The sequence below is a fragment of the Aulonocara sp. 'chitande type north' Nkhata Bay genome, linkage group LG23 (genome assembly GCF_057382095.1).
Source record: "Aulonocara sp. 'chitande type north' Nkhata Bay isolate Kocher_YH1m ecotype deep benthic linkage group LG23, A_spYH_male_GT1.1, whole genome shotgun sequence".
NCBI lineage: Eukaryota > Metazoa > Chordata > Actinopteri > Cichliformes > Cichlidae > Aulonocara > Aulonocara sp. 'chitande type north' Nkhata Bay.
This window is the reverse complement of record NC_141365.1, coordinates 13273793-13289342: the sequence shown is the minus strand read 5'-3', so window position 1 is coordinate 13289342 and position 15550 is coordinate 13273793. Positions and strand designations below refer to the sequence as shown.

General features: G+C 42.5%; 3 protein-coding genes across 4 annotated transcripts; 1 reads left to right on the top strand and 2 right to left on the bottom strand.

Moving 5' to 3' along the window:
• Positions 1-79: 79 nt before the first annotated feature.
• oaz1a (ornithine decarboxylase antizyme 1a) lies at positions 80-5226 on the bottom strand. The gene is given in 6 exon segments (XM_086282715.1): positions 80-685; positions 1263-1348; positions 1658-1833; positions 1926-2012; positions 2014-2080; positions 5026-5226. Coding segments are annotated over 6 exon segments (666 nt in total). The 5' UTR covers positions 5145-5226; the 3' UTR covers positions 80-554.
• LOC147301363 (uncharacterized) lies at positions 3965-10171 on the top strand. Of its 2 annotated transcripts, none has more exons than XM_086282717.1 (6): positions 3965-4067; positions 6441-6529; positions 6833-6872; positions 6957-7091; positions 7228-7304; positions 9762-10171. In XM_086282717.1, coding segments are annotated over exons 3-6 (330 nt in total). In that variant the 5' UTR covers positions 3965-4067; positions 6441-6529; positions 6833-6871; the 3' UTR covers positions 9879-10171. The 2 variants fall into 2 exon arrangements, with proteins under 2 accessions (XP_086138843.1, XP_086138842.1); XM_086282716.1 differs by having other exon boundaries at positions 4050-4067; positions 6820-6872; positions 9762-10170.
• On the bottom strand, positions 9654-13524 carry amh (anti-Mullerian hormone). The gene is made up of 7 exons (XM_086282706.1): positions 13351-13524; positions 12980-13228; positions 12738-12907; positions 12216-12327; positions 12038-12137; positions 11537-11958; positions 9654-10676 (listed from the first exon to the last, which is right to left on the bottom strand). Exons 1-7 carry the CDS (start codon positions 13430-13432, stop codon positions 10270-10272), a joined length of 1542 nt encoding a protein of 513 aa, XP_086138832.1. The 5' UTR covers positions 13433-13524; the 3' UTR covers positions 9654-10269.
• Positions 13525-15550: the final 2026 nt, after the last annotated feature.

Below are 15550 nucleotides of genomic sequence, written 5' to 3'. Positions count from 1 at the left end.
TGGCTCTAGCTTTGGCTAACACAACTAAATGCTTTCTCCTTTTAGAGGGTGTAATTATGTTTCATGACACCACAGAAACCACAGTTTAAGGTGAGCACTTTTATTTAGTACAGTTACAACATGCACGTCCCTATCAAGTGTATTGAAACAAATTAAAATCATGCACACATTAAAAAAAAAAAAATCAACAGGAGAATCAACTGAAATCTATATTTCTAATTACATGAGTAAGCTCAATATAACTCATAAATATATTTGAGATGATGAGGGTTTAGAGAGAACGAGCAGGAAGCCAACACTACACATCGGGGAAAGTATCACAGCAGTAAGGATGCATTGCCCAAATATTACGTGTCGCTTGATTTACATTCCTGACATATTAACATCTTACCCTAGTGCAAATCGTAATGAAACACAGCACGTGGCAGGTAAAACACACCTCAACCATACTGAGCTTGGATGACATTTTTATAAACAAAATTATAAAGATGTGGTTGTGGATTGAAATAAAAAACAACAAACAAAAAAAAGATTTTTAACTGCTCAGCGTAATTTTAATCATCATCTGAAGAGTCACGCTCGATGCTGTAAGCCATGAAGAAAGCGTCAGGGCGGGAAGGGACGAGGGGATGACCTGGTCTCACAATCTCAAAGCCCAGGAAACTGAATGTACGCAGCAAGGATGCTATGGAGGACGACACAAGGAGAGATCAGAACAGAGCAAAAGCAGCTCATCTTCCATGAACATATAGACACGACACTGCCACTGTGAGTGTGCTGAAAAGCACCATGCAGAGAAAAGCTCTCAGCACTGTAAACACATCAGTACAGACTTGGACCAGATGTTAGAATCAACACACCCGTGACATTTCATAATCACACTGTTCACTAACAGCATCTGTGGTGGTACAGTGGACATTAGTCTGCATAACATGAGTAAGTTAGTTAATTATTAGATAAATCAGCAAGACTGTGCTCAGAAACATCCGGCACGTGTTGCAACATCTGAGCTCTTTAACGAAGAGTCTGGCCTGAGTCCAGTGCTACTTATTTTTGGAGTCGTGAGCAGTACATCGCACATTTATTACAGGTCTGGAAACTAGTGTGAAGAGGTAATGAGGTTCATAACATCTGCAGGCAGTATGCATTTAAAACATGCTTAACAACAAAAACATTACTCTGTTTCCTGATATAGCTCAGTATTTTATATAAAGCGTTAACAGTTTTAATTTGCATCAAAGAAAAAACAAAAAACCCCTCACCTCTATCATCACGGCTCTTATGAAAACAGATGAAAACGTGGTCAACCTGCAGCTGCTCTTCTGCAAACTCCAGCAGAAGGGCAAAACTGGAAAGAAACAGAGCAAACAAGAAGGGTTAATGTTTTGTCAGAGGGTTGTTAATAATTTGAGGCAGAGCACATTTCACCCAAAGATTAGAGGTCCTTCGTTTATTTATTTATTTTTTTCCAAATACCATTTTTGCTTTTAAGATTTTTTTTTCCAGTGTGGATGTGAATATTATTATACCTGCCTATATACTGCATCAGGAAACACGAGTAGATGTGTGTTTCTGCTTTAGCAGTTACCAGTAAGTAAAAGCGTCTGGTCTACTTCCTCTTACTTGAATCACTTGCAAACAAGTTTTGCCTGCTCACCTGTCTTTGCTGCCCTCGGGCAAAGCTCCAGGAGGGATTTCAACGTACAGGTTTCCTCCTTTCAGCGCCGCCCTCCATACACAGTGCTTTCCTTCGGAGCGCCGGGGCTCAAAGAGTAAGAAGCGCACTCTGCTATTGGCAGGGGAAGGTTCCTCAAGAACCAGCAACTGAGCATCCTGGGAAAGTGTAGTTTAGGTTATGTTAAAAATTAAATTGCACATACCAGCAGGGAAATTTCTGTATTTCTTTTTAAGCTTTCATCACTTACAGAATAGAACAGCTTAGCTGAAAGATTGCGATCCCGTTGGTCATTCCCTCGCCCACCTGGGATCTTCAGGGGTGGGAGAGGGGCATCAGGAGCACCACAGAGGCCCCGGACACGGGTTACTGCAACAGCGGGAGCACCTCAAAGGACTTGAGATACTGGATAGCGAAACAAACGCACACACAGATGGAACCATCATGAGCTGGGTATTCAGTCGAGATTCTGCTACCAAACACAAACCAAACTCTTTATAAGCAGCAGGTTCGGCACAAATTAAACTGCAGAGTGACTCATCTGCAATACTGCAGTAAAACATTTGCTAACCCCGAGTGAGTCTTCAGACACAAAAGCACAAGACTGGGGGAACCGGTTCAATCAATAACCGTTCCTGTGTTGAGCACAGATGCGTGCATGACGTGCCGACGGATGAGGAACGCGTAACGGAAAGGAGAAGTGGTTTATGTCACACCACCACATCACTGATGCCTCACTTAAACTGTTAGCAATTTTCTGTCAGCTGTCAGTCAAATATTGACCACCAACTATGAGAAATTGTTTGCTTTTGTCTCACAAAGACACATCGAGGCTACGGCTCATGTGGGAAAGGAAGCAAACTTCAGAAAGCTAACGTTTGTCAGGCACACTTCTGCTGCGGTCACTTTAAGCTTGTTCCACGGTTCTCACAGGAAACCTGCCAGAAGAACGGGCTATTTTTTCCTCTAGCCACTAGCCTACTTTAGCCCTTCACTCACTGTGTAGCTCCAGTTTAAGAGACGGGGATAAACAATACTCAACAGCCATTATAATCCAGTGCTGTGTCACAGCACTCCTCAGATTTAGCTTGCTGTGACTGCATACATTTACAGCTTTGAGCAAAGGCCTGTTCACTGGGATTCTATTAGGAACAAAAATAACAGCACCGCAAACACCATCACACACAGAGATGCTCTCTTACGCAAATGCCACCAATGCGCTACATGTTGAGCAGAGGTGCGGAAACCAGTGTCATTTGCAGTGTATAATATTCAACTTATGATCTCACAGAGGATTGGGATTTTAACCAAATGCAGTTATTCCCTAAATCCAGTAATCAGATTAGGAAAGGAAGCCACTTGCCATCCTTGCAGAACCCCTCAACGCCTCCTCCCTGCGATTTAAAGAGAACACGAAGTTCTCAGTCAGTTTCTACCTTTAGCGTTCTTTGAGACTGACATGTGAACAGTAGGCAGCACCGCACAATGACACCCTGGGGGTCATCTTAATAAAAACAGCTGCCGTGAATAGTGTTTGTAGGAGAGTCTGCTGTAAATGAACATCATTGTAAAGGACATCTGCACTAAATCTCATGCATCCATCTAGCAGAGAATCATCTTTAATCTCATGTTCTAGCCTGCACTGTTATAATGAGACTCTTTAATGTAGTATGACATTTGCGATGTGGTTTTTTTAGCTCACCTAACACGTTCTGGCTTTCAACAAAAGACAAATTAGCAGGTTAAAAAGGTAACATTCTTTAATGCAGGGTTAAATTTGCACAAGTTTAAATACCTTTGATTTTATCAGGTGGTCAAAGATGAAAAGAATGAAAAGAAAAGGCCTAGCCTTCTCTTAAGGTAACAGACTTTTTTACCTTGGGAGGGGGGGAGGCTATTAGCTGCTATAATAGATGTTATTTTAATGCATGCTTTATTATTGGAAGATGTGGATGTTAAACCACCCTTATCACACATGATAGCTCTGTGTCAGCATATTCATAAAGCCATTTTTTCAAGCTTCGGCTTAAAGAGAAACACTATTATATAATATACATACATAATATCTAACCATGACAATTACATAACTATATCCAACTTCCAACCAACTAGTTGCCACGAGAAGCAAAAATACATCAAGATTTGTGTGTAGGCCATAACTTCCAAAATTCCCCATACAGCACCCACCCTGCCCCCCTCCGTCCCTCCTCCCCCGCAGTGGAAATTTCCTATGAGCGCCTCAAACACTATAGATCAGCACAAACAGAGCGCGTCAACAAATCCTGTCAGGGCACGAGTGGTGCAACCACAACCGACCACCAGACTGGGTTAATCGCTAACAACCAGTTTCGAGGCATCCATCCCCACCAGTCTCCTCACTTCCAGTCAATCGGTACTTTAACTGCACCCAAACAGGCACACGGCTTGCTGAAGAATGGCCCCGCAGCAGCTCGCATAAATCAAACCGAATCGGATTAAAAACATTACAAAGGTTTTTCTGAACGTCGGTAAAACGTATTCCCTGTCCGCCCACCTGGAACCCGTGTTTTCCAGAAGTTACTGGGTGTCTTATCGTGGGTTCAGAAGGGCGAAAAGAAAAAAATAAAATAAAATATATAAATAAATAAGAAAATCCCTGAAACCACGAATTAATCCGTACAGCCATCATTTTAACTACATGGTTAGCTAACTTTACATAACCCCGCGCAAAAATGTCGTACTAGTTCTACATCACAAAAGCCACATCAAAAAAGATAGTAACATGGTTTCAAAGCCATTGATCATTTCCATTGCCAAGGACGAAAATATGAACGCATCCGTCAGATTACCTAATGCTAAAGAGCTAGCATTTAGCTTAAATGTCTACGCTAATATTTAAAGGGGAAACACACCTAGTAATGATAAAACACTCTTATTCCGCTTTTTAACACGCAAAATTTGTATTTTAAATGTTATAAATTATAATTCTAGTCGCAACCAGGTCTTAATAGAAAACCTTACGACACGTTAGCCCAGCCATCGATAACGCGTACCTGTGGCGTTTGACATATTAGCTGACGCGTTAGCATCTGTGAAGCTACCAAAGCGGCGCTGTCACTTCTAACATTTTGGTCATAATCCCGGTACTACGGTGTATTTAAGGTGATTAATATGCATCTTTTATGGAATTGAAATAAGCTACCCGTGATTAATAATGTTCTCTAGAAATGTCAACTGAAATAAGTGTCGCTGTTATGTAAACATGAAAGGCTGTGCTAGTCGCCCCACAGCGTATGCGAAAGCTAGGCCGCGGTTTTTAAACGTAGCTTAGCTTAGCTCACTGAGAGCAGCTGACACGGACCACAACATACCTTTCACTTTCAGGTTTATTACTGGACTTCTCGATAACAGGCATCTCGGGTAAGTTTCTCTCTTTTTCTCTAGCAAAACAGTGACTATTCAAAATCGTCTGTAGGTTAGATTTAACCATCCGGCCAGCGTCCACACCAGCTGCTCCCTCTGTCCTCTCCTCGTCACCGTATGCTGGGCTAACAAGCGGGGAGCTGCGGTATTTGGCAGAGGCGTGTTCTGTCAGTCTGACGTTTACTGTCGAAATGTGACGCAGTTACTCAGTACCATCACTTCACGGTGTAATAAAATATACAACAATAAAACAACGCGTACAGAATAAAAAGATTTATATCACAAAAGAATATCTAAGTAGTAATACATTGGGCTTTAGATTTGGCTTTAGATTGGGCACATCTTTTAAAAACAGCTGAAGACATTTTTATATAGAAAAGCTTTTGATTAATTTGTTATTACGTTGTTTTTATTGTTTTTTCATTGGTTTACCTTGCTGTTTTATTTACTGTTACATTGTTTCCATTTCTTGTACTGTAAAGCACTTTGTGATTTTTTTATCTATGAAAAGCGCTATATAAATACATTTTACCTACTTACTGCGTACCCCTGGTACAGACGGTCTTGTTTTGTGTAGAATTAGCATAGCTTTTTCTATTTGTCTTTTGTTTTATATATATAATTTATCCCAAAAATAGAATTGAGTTGTATCATTTTTGCCAAGTCAAGTGGCTTTAATGTCATTTCAACCATGTGCAGTGGAACAGTAGACCATGGTTTAGCCGAGTACATATTTGAGTAGTAGGTTATTATTGCTGATCAAAAAGACTGGACTGCTCCGGTTGAGTAATTTTTTCAGACAAAGTTTGGACATGTGCAGAGCAGGGATATGGATATACTGGACAAATGCTGTTAAAAATGGAGCTGCCAGGCCGGAGGAAGGCCTGCAGAGAGTTGATGTGACAGGACGATGGTAGGTAAAGGATGACATGGATGCAGATGATGTGCTGTGGTGACCCCTGAAGGGAGCAGCCAAAAGAAGAATTGAAAGAAGAAGGAGAAGTTATTACTGATGATGATGCCTTTATTGACACTATATACAGCAATACACTGAGACTGCAGGTTCCCAATCATACACATCAGTGTCATGTGAATTTAGTAACATACAGAATCAATGAATTGGGACTAATTTATTATGTGATGAACTTTTAACAATGTGTTGTGTTTTAGGACCTCCTCATAATTAAGTAAACTTTTACCCCACCCTGGTAACTCTGGCTTATCTTCCTCTGAGCTGTGGAGGAGTAGGAGTGTTCATGGCACTGGAAGGCGGGTGTTACTAATCCTTGTTCACCTACTGGCTTACTGCTATTAAGTTTGAGTGTCCCTTTCCCTGTTTTCACACCCGTGCCTGTCAATCAAGCAAAGAAGCAGGTGCAGAGCGTGTACACAACCGCAGCAGCACAGCTCTACTATCCCTCACCTCTGTGGTTAAGCACAACTGAAAATCAGGTAAGCATATTTTTCTGTCCAGAGGTTCATATCAAACTAAACCCTGAGCTCCATATTTGTCTTTCTAAAGAGCTGCGTGTGCCTATTTTAAGCTGTGTTAGTGTCACATGTTAGTGTGTGGCTTGGAAGAGGGTGCAAAAGGCAGTACAGGGGAAAGTGGAATATGATCACAGATATAAGATATCGAGGATTATACAAACCCCACGTGTGATCATTCTGTGTATTCTGTGTACTGCTATTTTACTAAATCTCAACCACACAGTCCTACTGAATCTTTCCTCATCTTGCAGTGTTATTTTTCAGCCTTAAGAAGCTGGAGCAGGCCTGTCTGAAGGCTTCACGAGTAAGACACATGTTTCACTAAACAGCCACCAGACTGATGAAACTGAGCATGGACTAAATGCGTCTGACTCGTGTCTGTCTGCAGTGTCTTATGAGCGGATTCTGTGCATTGAAAATCTGAGCGATGTTCCAAATCCGTGGAAAGGATTCACTGTGAACCGCTGTTTAGTGGCGGCGCTGGTTGTGCTACTGGTGAGCTCAGGAGTTAACGAAGTGCATGGTGAGTGCCAGTGCACTGTCTCTTTACCCCCATCAGACATGTTTTGAGCTTGTTTCTGACAGATTGCTGTGATTTGTAACAGCCGACAGCTTCTGTGTAACACGCTCTCAGTCTTTCGTGCGATTGTGTTTTCTAGATGCTCTGGACTATTTTGTTGAAGAGACAGGTGTGTGGTCTTTCTTTGGAAGTCTGCAGAGTGCTTCAATAACACAGGTATGGTTTCTCGTGATTCTGTCAGTTAGCCTGCAACTGTTCTTGTTTAAAGACTGAGGGTGATTTTATGTGTAATGTACAGATACAGTAAAGTTTTCCTCCTTTCGATGTGGAGGAGCAGCTGCTCCTCCACATCGAAAGGAGCCAGTTGAGGTAGTTCGGGCATCTGACAAGGATGCCCCCTGGGCGCCTCCTGGGTGAGATTTCCGGGCAGGTCCCACAGGAAGGAGGCCCCGGGGCAGACCCAGGACACGCTGGAGAGATTATATCTCTCGCCTGGCCTGGGAACGCCTTGGTGTTCCCCTGGATAAGCTGGAGGAGGTGGCTGGGGAGAGGGAGTTCTGGGATTCTCTGCTTGGGCTGCTGCCCCCGCGATCCAGCCCCAGTTAAGCAGAGGAAAGTAGATGGATGGATCGACAGTAAAGTTTTTTACTCGGTTTTCTGGATCAGCCACAGCTGAATACAGAGTCGTGCTCATTTCCAGCTCGGTATTTTAGTACTTGGACTTTTAATCATATATCTTAAACATCATCCTTTAATGGGGCAACCCTTCAGTTCATCCGCTGTGTGAAATGAGCCATTTTAGCTTTTCTGCCTTTAAAGCCGTAATCCATCTTCTTCTCTTGGTGTTCAAGCATCTCAGTGACAAGCTATCAGTCTGAGAGGGCCATATTAGTGATATCTGCTTCTCCTGGCATCATAAAGCAACAACAGTAGGATAAACAGGGCAAAATGGAGAATAATGGGCCTGCTGTAAATTCACAGAGGTTTTGAGAAAGTCTTTGTCAGATTTGGAAATAAGGGAACTGTAAAGTGTCCGTTTGTATGGCTGAGAATTAACAAATACCCGGTCAACACACAGCTGATGAACCACTGGATGGCTCCATACTCCCCTTACATGTAATCTTACCGGTTTAAACAATTTTATTCCTCTTTTTTAAAGACTGAATGAGCAAACCTACCCTCTCATAGCTGAAAAAATAAAGTTTTGCAAGACTGACAGTAGCAGTATCTGTTCAACCCAAAGCATAAAGCATGAAACACTGTGTAAAGTGCACGTGTTGGTGTACTGAGCAGAGCTGACTGGTGATCCTGTAGACTAGAGCAGTGAACAGCATTTGGAGCTTCTGTGTGTTAAAAGAACAACATCAGAAGTGTATCTTATAGTGCGTCTTATTTTACATACATCGAGATTGCTATGTTCTACAATCAAGGTCACCTGTTTCTGATTCTTCCACACGTTTTTAAGCGTTAAAGACATCAGAGTGCGTCCCGTGTCTAGATGACATCATCTGTGCACCCATCTGGACTATTTCGGTGTGATTTTCCCATTTTTGGAGATGTATGCCTTAATGAGACTGTTGTGAGCAGTTTCATGCTGAAAGTATTTTCCTTTGAGAGAATTACAAATACCAACCAAAAGAGGTTTGCAGCTAGCTGCAGTTCAGCTGAAGGGGGGGGGGGTGCCACGATTACATCCTGTCACCAGAGTTATTATAGTATTTTGTATTCTCTAATAAGTTTTTATTGTATTTTGACTTTTTGTTTTTACTGTTCGAAAATTTTTCGTTTTTATTCGGTGCAGTGTTAGTTTTTATCTTTTGTTGTATGTCAGAGGTAAGATTTAGAAAAAGCAGAACATCTATTTCAATCAAACTATAAGTTTTTGTCTGGTAAAGATCCAAAGCATCAAACACGTTTATCAAAACCTCATCAACTTACAGGTTAAACAAGATTAACAGATGCTAAAACTCCACAATATTTCCTCTATATTTAAATTTTAGTTATGTTACGAGCCAGCTCAAAAGCTGCAACATAAATATGGAGACCAACACCAGAATTTCACAGAGAAGATTTTATTTTTTATTTTAAATTATATGATAAGTTAGCTAAAATAGCTGGTACCACTAAGACAAAGACTAGTGCACCTCCATGAAAACTTGCCTCAAGTATGTATAAGGTGTGGTCAATTAGCAACAGCTGAACACTCTTGCACTGCCACTGCAAAGAGATTAGGGGCTACAGAGGGGCGTAACAAGTTAGTTTTAGTTAACAGTAATAACCTTGCCTATCACAGGTTAGTGTATACTTCTTTGGGTGATGGATGCCGAACCTTTCGCAGCTATTTTTGAGAGTAACAGAGTCATTATTGTATTTTTGGTACTGCAAGATGTGTGCTTAATGATTTTCATAAATGTTCCAAAGACAGCAGAAACGTCTACAGCCGGTTTCTCCAAATCTAGGAAATGCACACTAAACTGCTCAAGCTGGACAAACAGCTCTACAGCTCAGAGGACCGAAAATAAACTGGACTTTGGATCATCTCTTTAAATATCACGTGCTCAAATATTATTATAAATGAGAATTTTTATTATGCAACAGTATAGGATTTCCACAGTATTTAGGGCTGGTTGATATGGAATCACACGTGTCTTGTCTCCCATTGTCTGCCTCCAGATCTCCATATGGGACAGCTTCACCCGGTGGTGGGGATCTGAAGAAGTCGGAGCGATTAGAAGAAGGAAGAAGCCAGTTGCTAATAAAGCAATCCTGAAACCCAAAATCAAAGCATAAAACATATACTGTAGCTTATGTAGCTGTATGGCTACGAATACAGAACTTTAAATACACTTTGCATTTAATTATCACAAGTTTGAGAAGGCTATATTTCATCCTTTTAACAGTTTAACACTCAGAAACATTATTCCAATTAAAATATTTTCAAAATGACAAGATCTGATTCATTTTAGCATCACTAATTATCAAATATCTTAACATGAATAGCATTCACATCAACTTTGTGATCTTAAGACTTGTGATCTTTAATAAAGCATAAAAGTAGTTATATTTAATTAAAAGTACATGTGGTGTATTGTAATTGATATTTCATAACTGAAACATGCACATAACTATCAGTTGTGTGAAAGTTATAAATGCTGGGGTAAAGTAGCTGTAGAGAACAGCTCTAGCGGCATCCACACTCTCTCGCAACCGCATCTGGCTTGATTGAGATGAAGGTCCCATCTGCGTTCCAGTCCACCACCTCCAGAGCTTCGTAGGCCACGGGCACGCAGCAGGGCGAACGCTCATCCGCGTTGCCGCTCTCGATGTGGGAGTTGAGCAGGATGGCGTGGTTGTTGCCGTTGGTCAGAGGGAACGCGCAGGAGCCGTGGCAATTGTTAATGTTTGCGCTGCTTGGGCCGACAAGAAGCTTCGTCAGGGACACGGTGAGAGCCCTCAGCCCACAGACGCTGCCCCTCACTGACGAACTGGGGTCTGCTCTGGTGGCCCGCAGTTTTCTTTGCGCGTCGTACGTTTGGGCCACCGTCTGCAGAGCCTTCAGCAGAAGAAACGCACGGAACTGACTCCCTCCTGGCGGACGCAGAAAGAAAACACATGCAGCACTTAAAAAGGGGATATACGTGACCTGTACAGCGGTGACGACAAAATTCACGCTAAGCAAAAAGCAAAAGTGGAAACGAGTTCCAGTTTGTAGAGTCTGTGGAGCTGATAAACTGATGAACACAGCAGAGCAAAATGACAAAATAACAAAATCTAATCAAATTAAATTTAATATAGTTGCTCATCTATATATGTCAAAGGTCACTGGTTAATATAGATCCAAATTTTACCACTGACAAAACAGCAAATGATATAATAATAGAAATGAACGTCAGCCAAGCTCACACACACTCACATGATTAGTTTTCTTAAAGACATCTGCTGATATCTAAATATTTCATGTCCAGGTTTTTGTTCTTTTGATGAATGAGATCTAATTTATTTATTTTTTAATCTGCCGTCTTCAGAACTTTTAAAATTTGAATAATAGGAATCTGTTTGTGCACAAGACTTAAAATAATCTGAACTCATAGGTCACTGGGGCCGCTGTAGAACTGAACAGACAGTCTGCAGCATGATTACTGTTTTTGGCCCATAAACCTTTGACTGCAAGGCCTGTTATAAATGGGGTTTAGAGAATCCGTGGCCACTCCCTCCACCCAACATCTCCTAAAGCTGGAAGCTGAAAGCTGCAGAGGGATACTTAACTCATTCACTGCCAGCCATTGGCAGTGAATGAGTTAAACCCATTGACTCATGCACTGCAATTGACGGCTATAGACGTCAATGGCAGTGAATGAGTTAAATGCACCCGACTGTGCAGCAGGGTGTTGTTTCATTAAAAAAAAAGATGCTTCCTATGTAACTATAACTGTTCTTGCACATGTCACCTGTGGCATGTTCTTTCTTCTGTAACGCACTCAGTTCTTTGAGCCTCCCCAGGCTCTCCTTGGCTCCCGGTGAAACCTCTTCCTCTCTGATTAGATCTGTCATTTGCACCAAAGTCTGGTCCAGTTTCTGTCTGAGCTCCTCTAACAGTGCAGCAGACAGGGCCAGCTCTCCGTGGCACACCGGCAACACAGAGCTCCAGCTCGTGAAGCCAAAGACTGTGGGAGCTGTGGAGTTGATCATTACTGCCAGCAGGGTCTCGCTGGAGGATAAGCCAAGCGAGAGGGGAGGCAGCGACTGTAAGGAGTCCAGAGGAAGTGGAGGGGATGCGAAGTGTTCCTGAGGCAGAACACCACCCAGGAAGCGTTTCATCTCACAAAGGAAGGAGGTTTGCAGAGATGCCGGGGGCGAGCCCGAAGCACATCTGGGAAAGCAAACAAAAAAACAAAGCTGAACGCGTCTCTGACGACAGTGAATGTCAGCAGAAAGAAAGCCGGGCCGACCTCGTATCAGTTCCCGTTCCCCCGGAGAAAAACAGAAGTGGACTCATGCTGATGTTACTTCCTGATTTTTCACCAATCAAGATGCTTTTTAGGTTTTGTTCTACAATGAGAGGAAATGTAAGGAGGGTACACAATGAACCACAGATGGGGAAATAAAATGAAGAAGATGATATCTCACTCATATGAGGGGGTTTTGTCTCAGCAGTAATCTGCCACCTGTCATTAACGCTCCCCTCTGATGATTTTCCTGTCAGCAGTACATACTGCGTGTCTCCTGAAATGCACACAGCCTGGAAAACAAAGCAACACAAAAACCCAGAGTTAGAGATCTGCAAACCTTTCATTACATTTTATCACCCAAGGCAGGGATGGCAAACTCGTTTTACATTGAGGGCCACTTGATGCAGCTCGATGTGAAACTCCTCTTTCAGTGAGTGTGAGAAGTTTAACTGCACATTTCATTACTGAGACATCTTAATATGAAAAAAACAAGTGCAATTTGTACACCAAGCCTCAGTTTTTGTGCATGACAGAGAAAAGTTTCTGTAGTAAATGAAGGAAATAAATGTGCAAAATTACAGAAAAACGTCCAGTAGCTCAAAGCCGTCTAGTGTGAAGTCTTTGCTGGGCCCAATCTGGCTCCCGTGCCTTATGTTTGACAGCATCCTTGAAGCAGCGTTTGCACCTGAGCTCTCTTTACCTGCGTGTTTGGCTGCAGAGACCGACTAGTGAAAGCAACTTCCAGGTCTCCTCGTGCCAGTGGACTTTCAAAGGCCAAGAGCAGCACGGGGTTCGTCCTGAGCGAAGGAGACCGTGGGAGGTCAAAGGTCAGCGTGATTGTTCCTTGCTCCTCTTCCTCTGATACATGTACTAAAAGAACAAAACCAAACAATTTACAAAGTGAAGAAAGAAAAATAGCAAGAATGCGGTTTCGGCTTTTACCTGCAGCTGGGTGCAGAACCTCCAAGCTGCTCTTCTTGTTAGCGAGGTCTAACGAGAGCGAGGCTGATGAGTGGGCAGACTGTGAGCAGAATCCAAACAGAACCAAACTGCTGTTTGTCAGTTCGCCGCTGTCCCCCACACCCTCACGCAACGCTGCAAAGATGTCCTCCACGAAGCATGGTGCAGCATGAGGCGCTGCTGCTGCTGCTGATGGTGATGATGGGGTCTTCGCTGATGGGAGTGAGTACTCTGAAACGGACAAATTAGTTCACGCACTAAAGAACCAGTCTGAAGCAATAACCACATGCACGCATTTTTCCATTCAAAGTTAACGAGTTATTAATTAATTAATCAGCCGAGCGGTGTCTGACCGGTTACTGTGGGGTCCTGGACCGGTTGCAGGGTCCAGCAGAGCGTCAGCGCCTCGCTGTAAAGAACGAGCAGACCCAACATGTTTGCAGTGTCTGCGCGTGCGTCTGTGTGGTCAGATCTCTCACAGGATGGGAGTTACATCCTCGGACCTCCCATTCTCACCACCTGGGGTCCCCTTTCTGCCAAAATAGCAGCACTGTGTGTCCTTGATGACTGAGATTATCAGTATTTGAGATATTTTAACCTGACTGTAGAGAACATTCTAAAATCAGACAGCAAACGGGACATAGATGTAAACAGAAGATGACTTTGGACACACTGAACATCCTTATCTAGCAGACACAAACAGGTTTGAGAAAGAAAGTTTCTCACAAACCTTTCACAGAACACGCCAGGCTGAAAGATGAAGAGTGTTGTTTAATGTTTCGTGGCTGCAGAGCTAATATGCACGCTGCCTAACTTAAACAAAGAGGACAGTAGAACTGGAGGTTTGCTTCCATCACGTCGACAACAAAGCTCAAAACGACTTTAAAGAAACACTTTGCAGTTTTGGTATATCTGCTTACTTGTTTATTGCTATGTGTCCAAAGACAAAAGGTATTTGTCTTCATCTTTGCTGTCCACCCACAGATACCGATTAATATATACAATAGAAATAGAACAGATAAATACAAATAGTACAAATAAATAAATAAAGACAGAAAAGGAGACAATATAGTGAAGTGTGAAATAGGTCAGCTTGTTCAAGAGTCTGATCGCAGTGGGGAAGAAGGAGTTGAAGGATTTCACACTTCTAAACCTCTGTCCTGAGGGCAGAAGCGGGAACAGTCCGTGTTGGGGGTGTGGGGGGTCTTTGAGGATGGAGGCAGCTCTCCTTTAGACTCTGCGATGGTAGATGCTCTGCAGAGAGGGCAGCAGAGTCCTGATTATCTTCCCTGCAGTTGTTATCACTCTCTGCAGGTGTTTGCGGTCCATGGCAGTAGTGCTGCCGTACCATGCAGTGATGCAGCTGGTCAGTGTGCTCTCCACAATGCAGCTGTAGAACCTGCTGAGGATCTTGGCCGATATACCAAATTTCCTCAGCCTCCTCAGGAAATACAGCCGCTGCTGAGCCTTCTTGACCAGCTGTGTGGTGTTCAGTGTCCAGGTGAGGTCCTCAGAGATGTAGACGCCCAGGTATCTAAAACTGCTCACCCTCTCCACTTCAAGGCCCCGGATAAACAGCGGCTGGTGAGGCCTCCTCTTCTTCCTCGTGTCCACTATCATCTCCTTTGTCTTTTCAGTGTTGAGGGTGGGGTTGTTGTCCTCACACTATGACACCAGACTGGCCACCTCTCTTGTAAGCCACTTCGTCCCCTCCAGTGATGCGACTGATCACTGCAGTGTCGTCCACGAATTTCAAAATGATGTTATCTTTGTTGGAGGTGACACAGTCGTGGGCGTACAGGGTATAGAGGATGGGACTGAGGACATTTGACATTATATATGGAAAAACTGAGACGCAGAGTTGAAGTTGCACTTTCTTATATTGAGATTCACATGTAGTTAAGCTTCTTTACTCTGACAGAGCGGGGCGTTTCACTGGTCAGGTACACTTAAGACCAAAGCGGGCTGAATGTGGCCCACAATCCACAATCAGTTGGACATCCCTGCTTCAGGCTAACCATCTCCTGCCCCCGGCTCCGTGTATAAATGTATGATCACTAGTGACACTACTAAACACCGTTAAAAGGTTTTTATTCTACTCTAAATGAAAATCTGATCTGTTTCTATAAGACATATTATGAGCATAATAAAGAGTAGCGGACCAAGGACAGATCCCTGAGGAACTCCGACTGAATTTTGATTTGATCAACTAAAACATGAAACCTTCAGTACTTCACCTTATTTCCATTTTTTTTTTCCAGAGTCATTTCAACATTTCTAAAATTACAACAAAAATAACTATTGCAAACCGGGAAATAATCTGGTTTATAAGGACTGCAGTCTTTTAACACTTTTTATATTAATGTTTTCTAAGTACAAAATATAATGTCATTTGTTTTATTTTGCTTAATTTTCATTCAGTTAATATCTTTTCCTAATTTTTAGAGAAGTTTTGTGGAAAAGAAACCGTTCGGAGCAAAATATTTGTTCCAATCTGTTTTAGTTTGTTGCATAACTGAAATGTCATTCATTTATTTTCATCTATGTCAGATG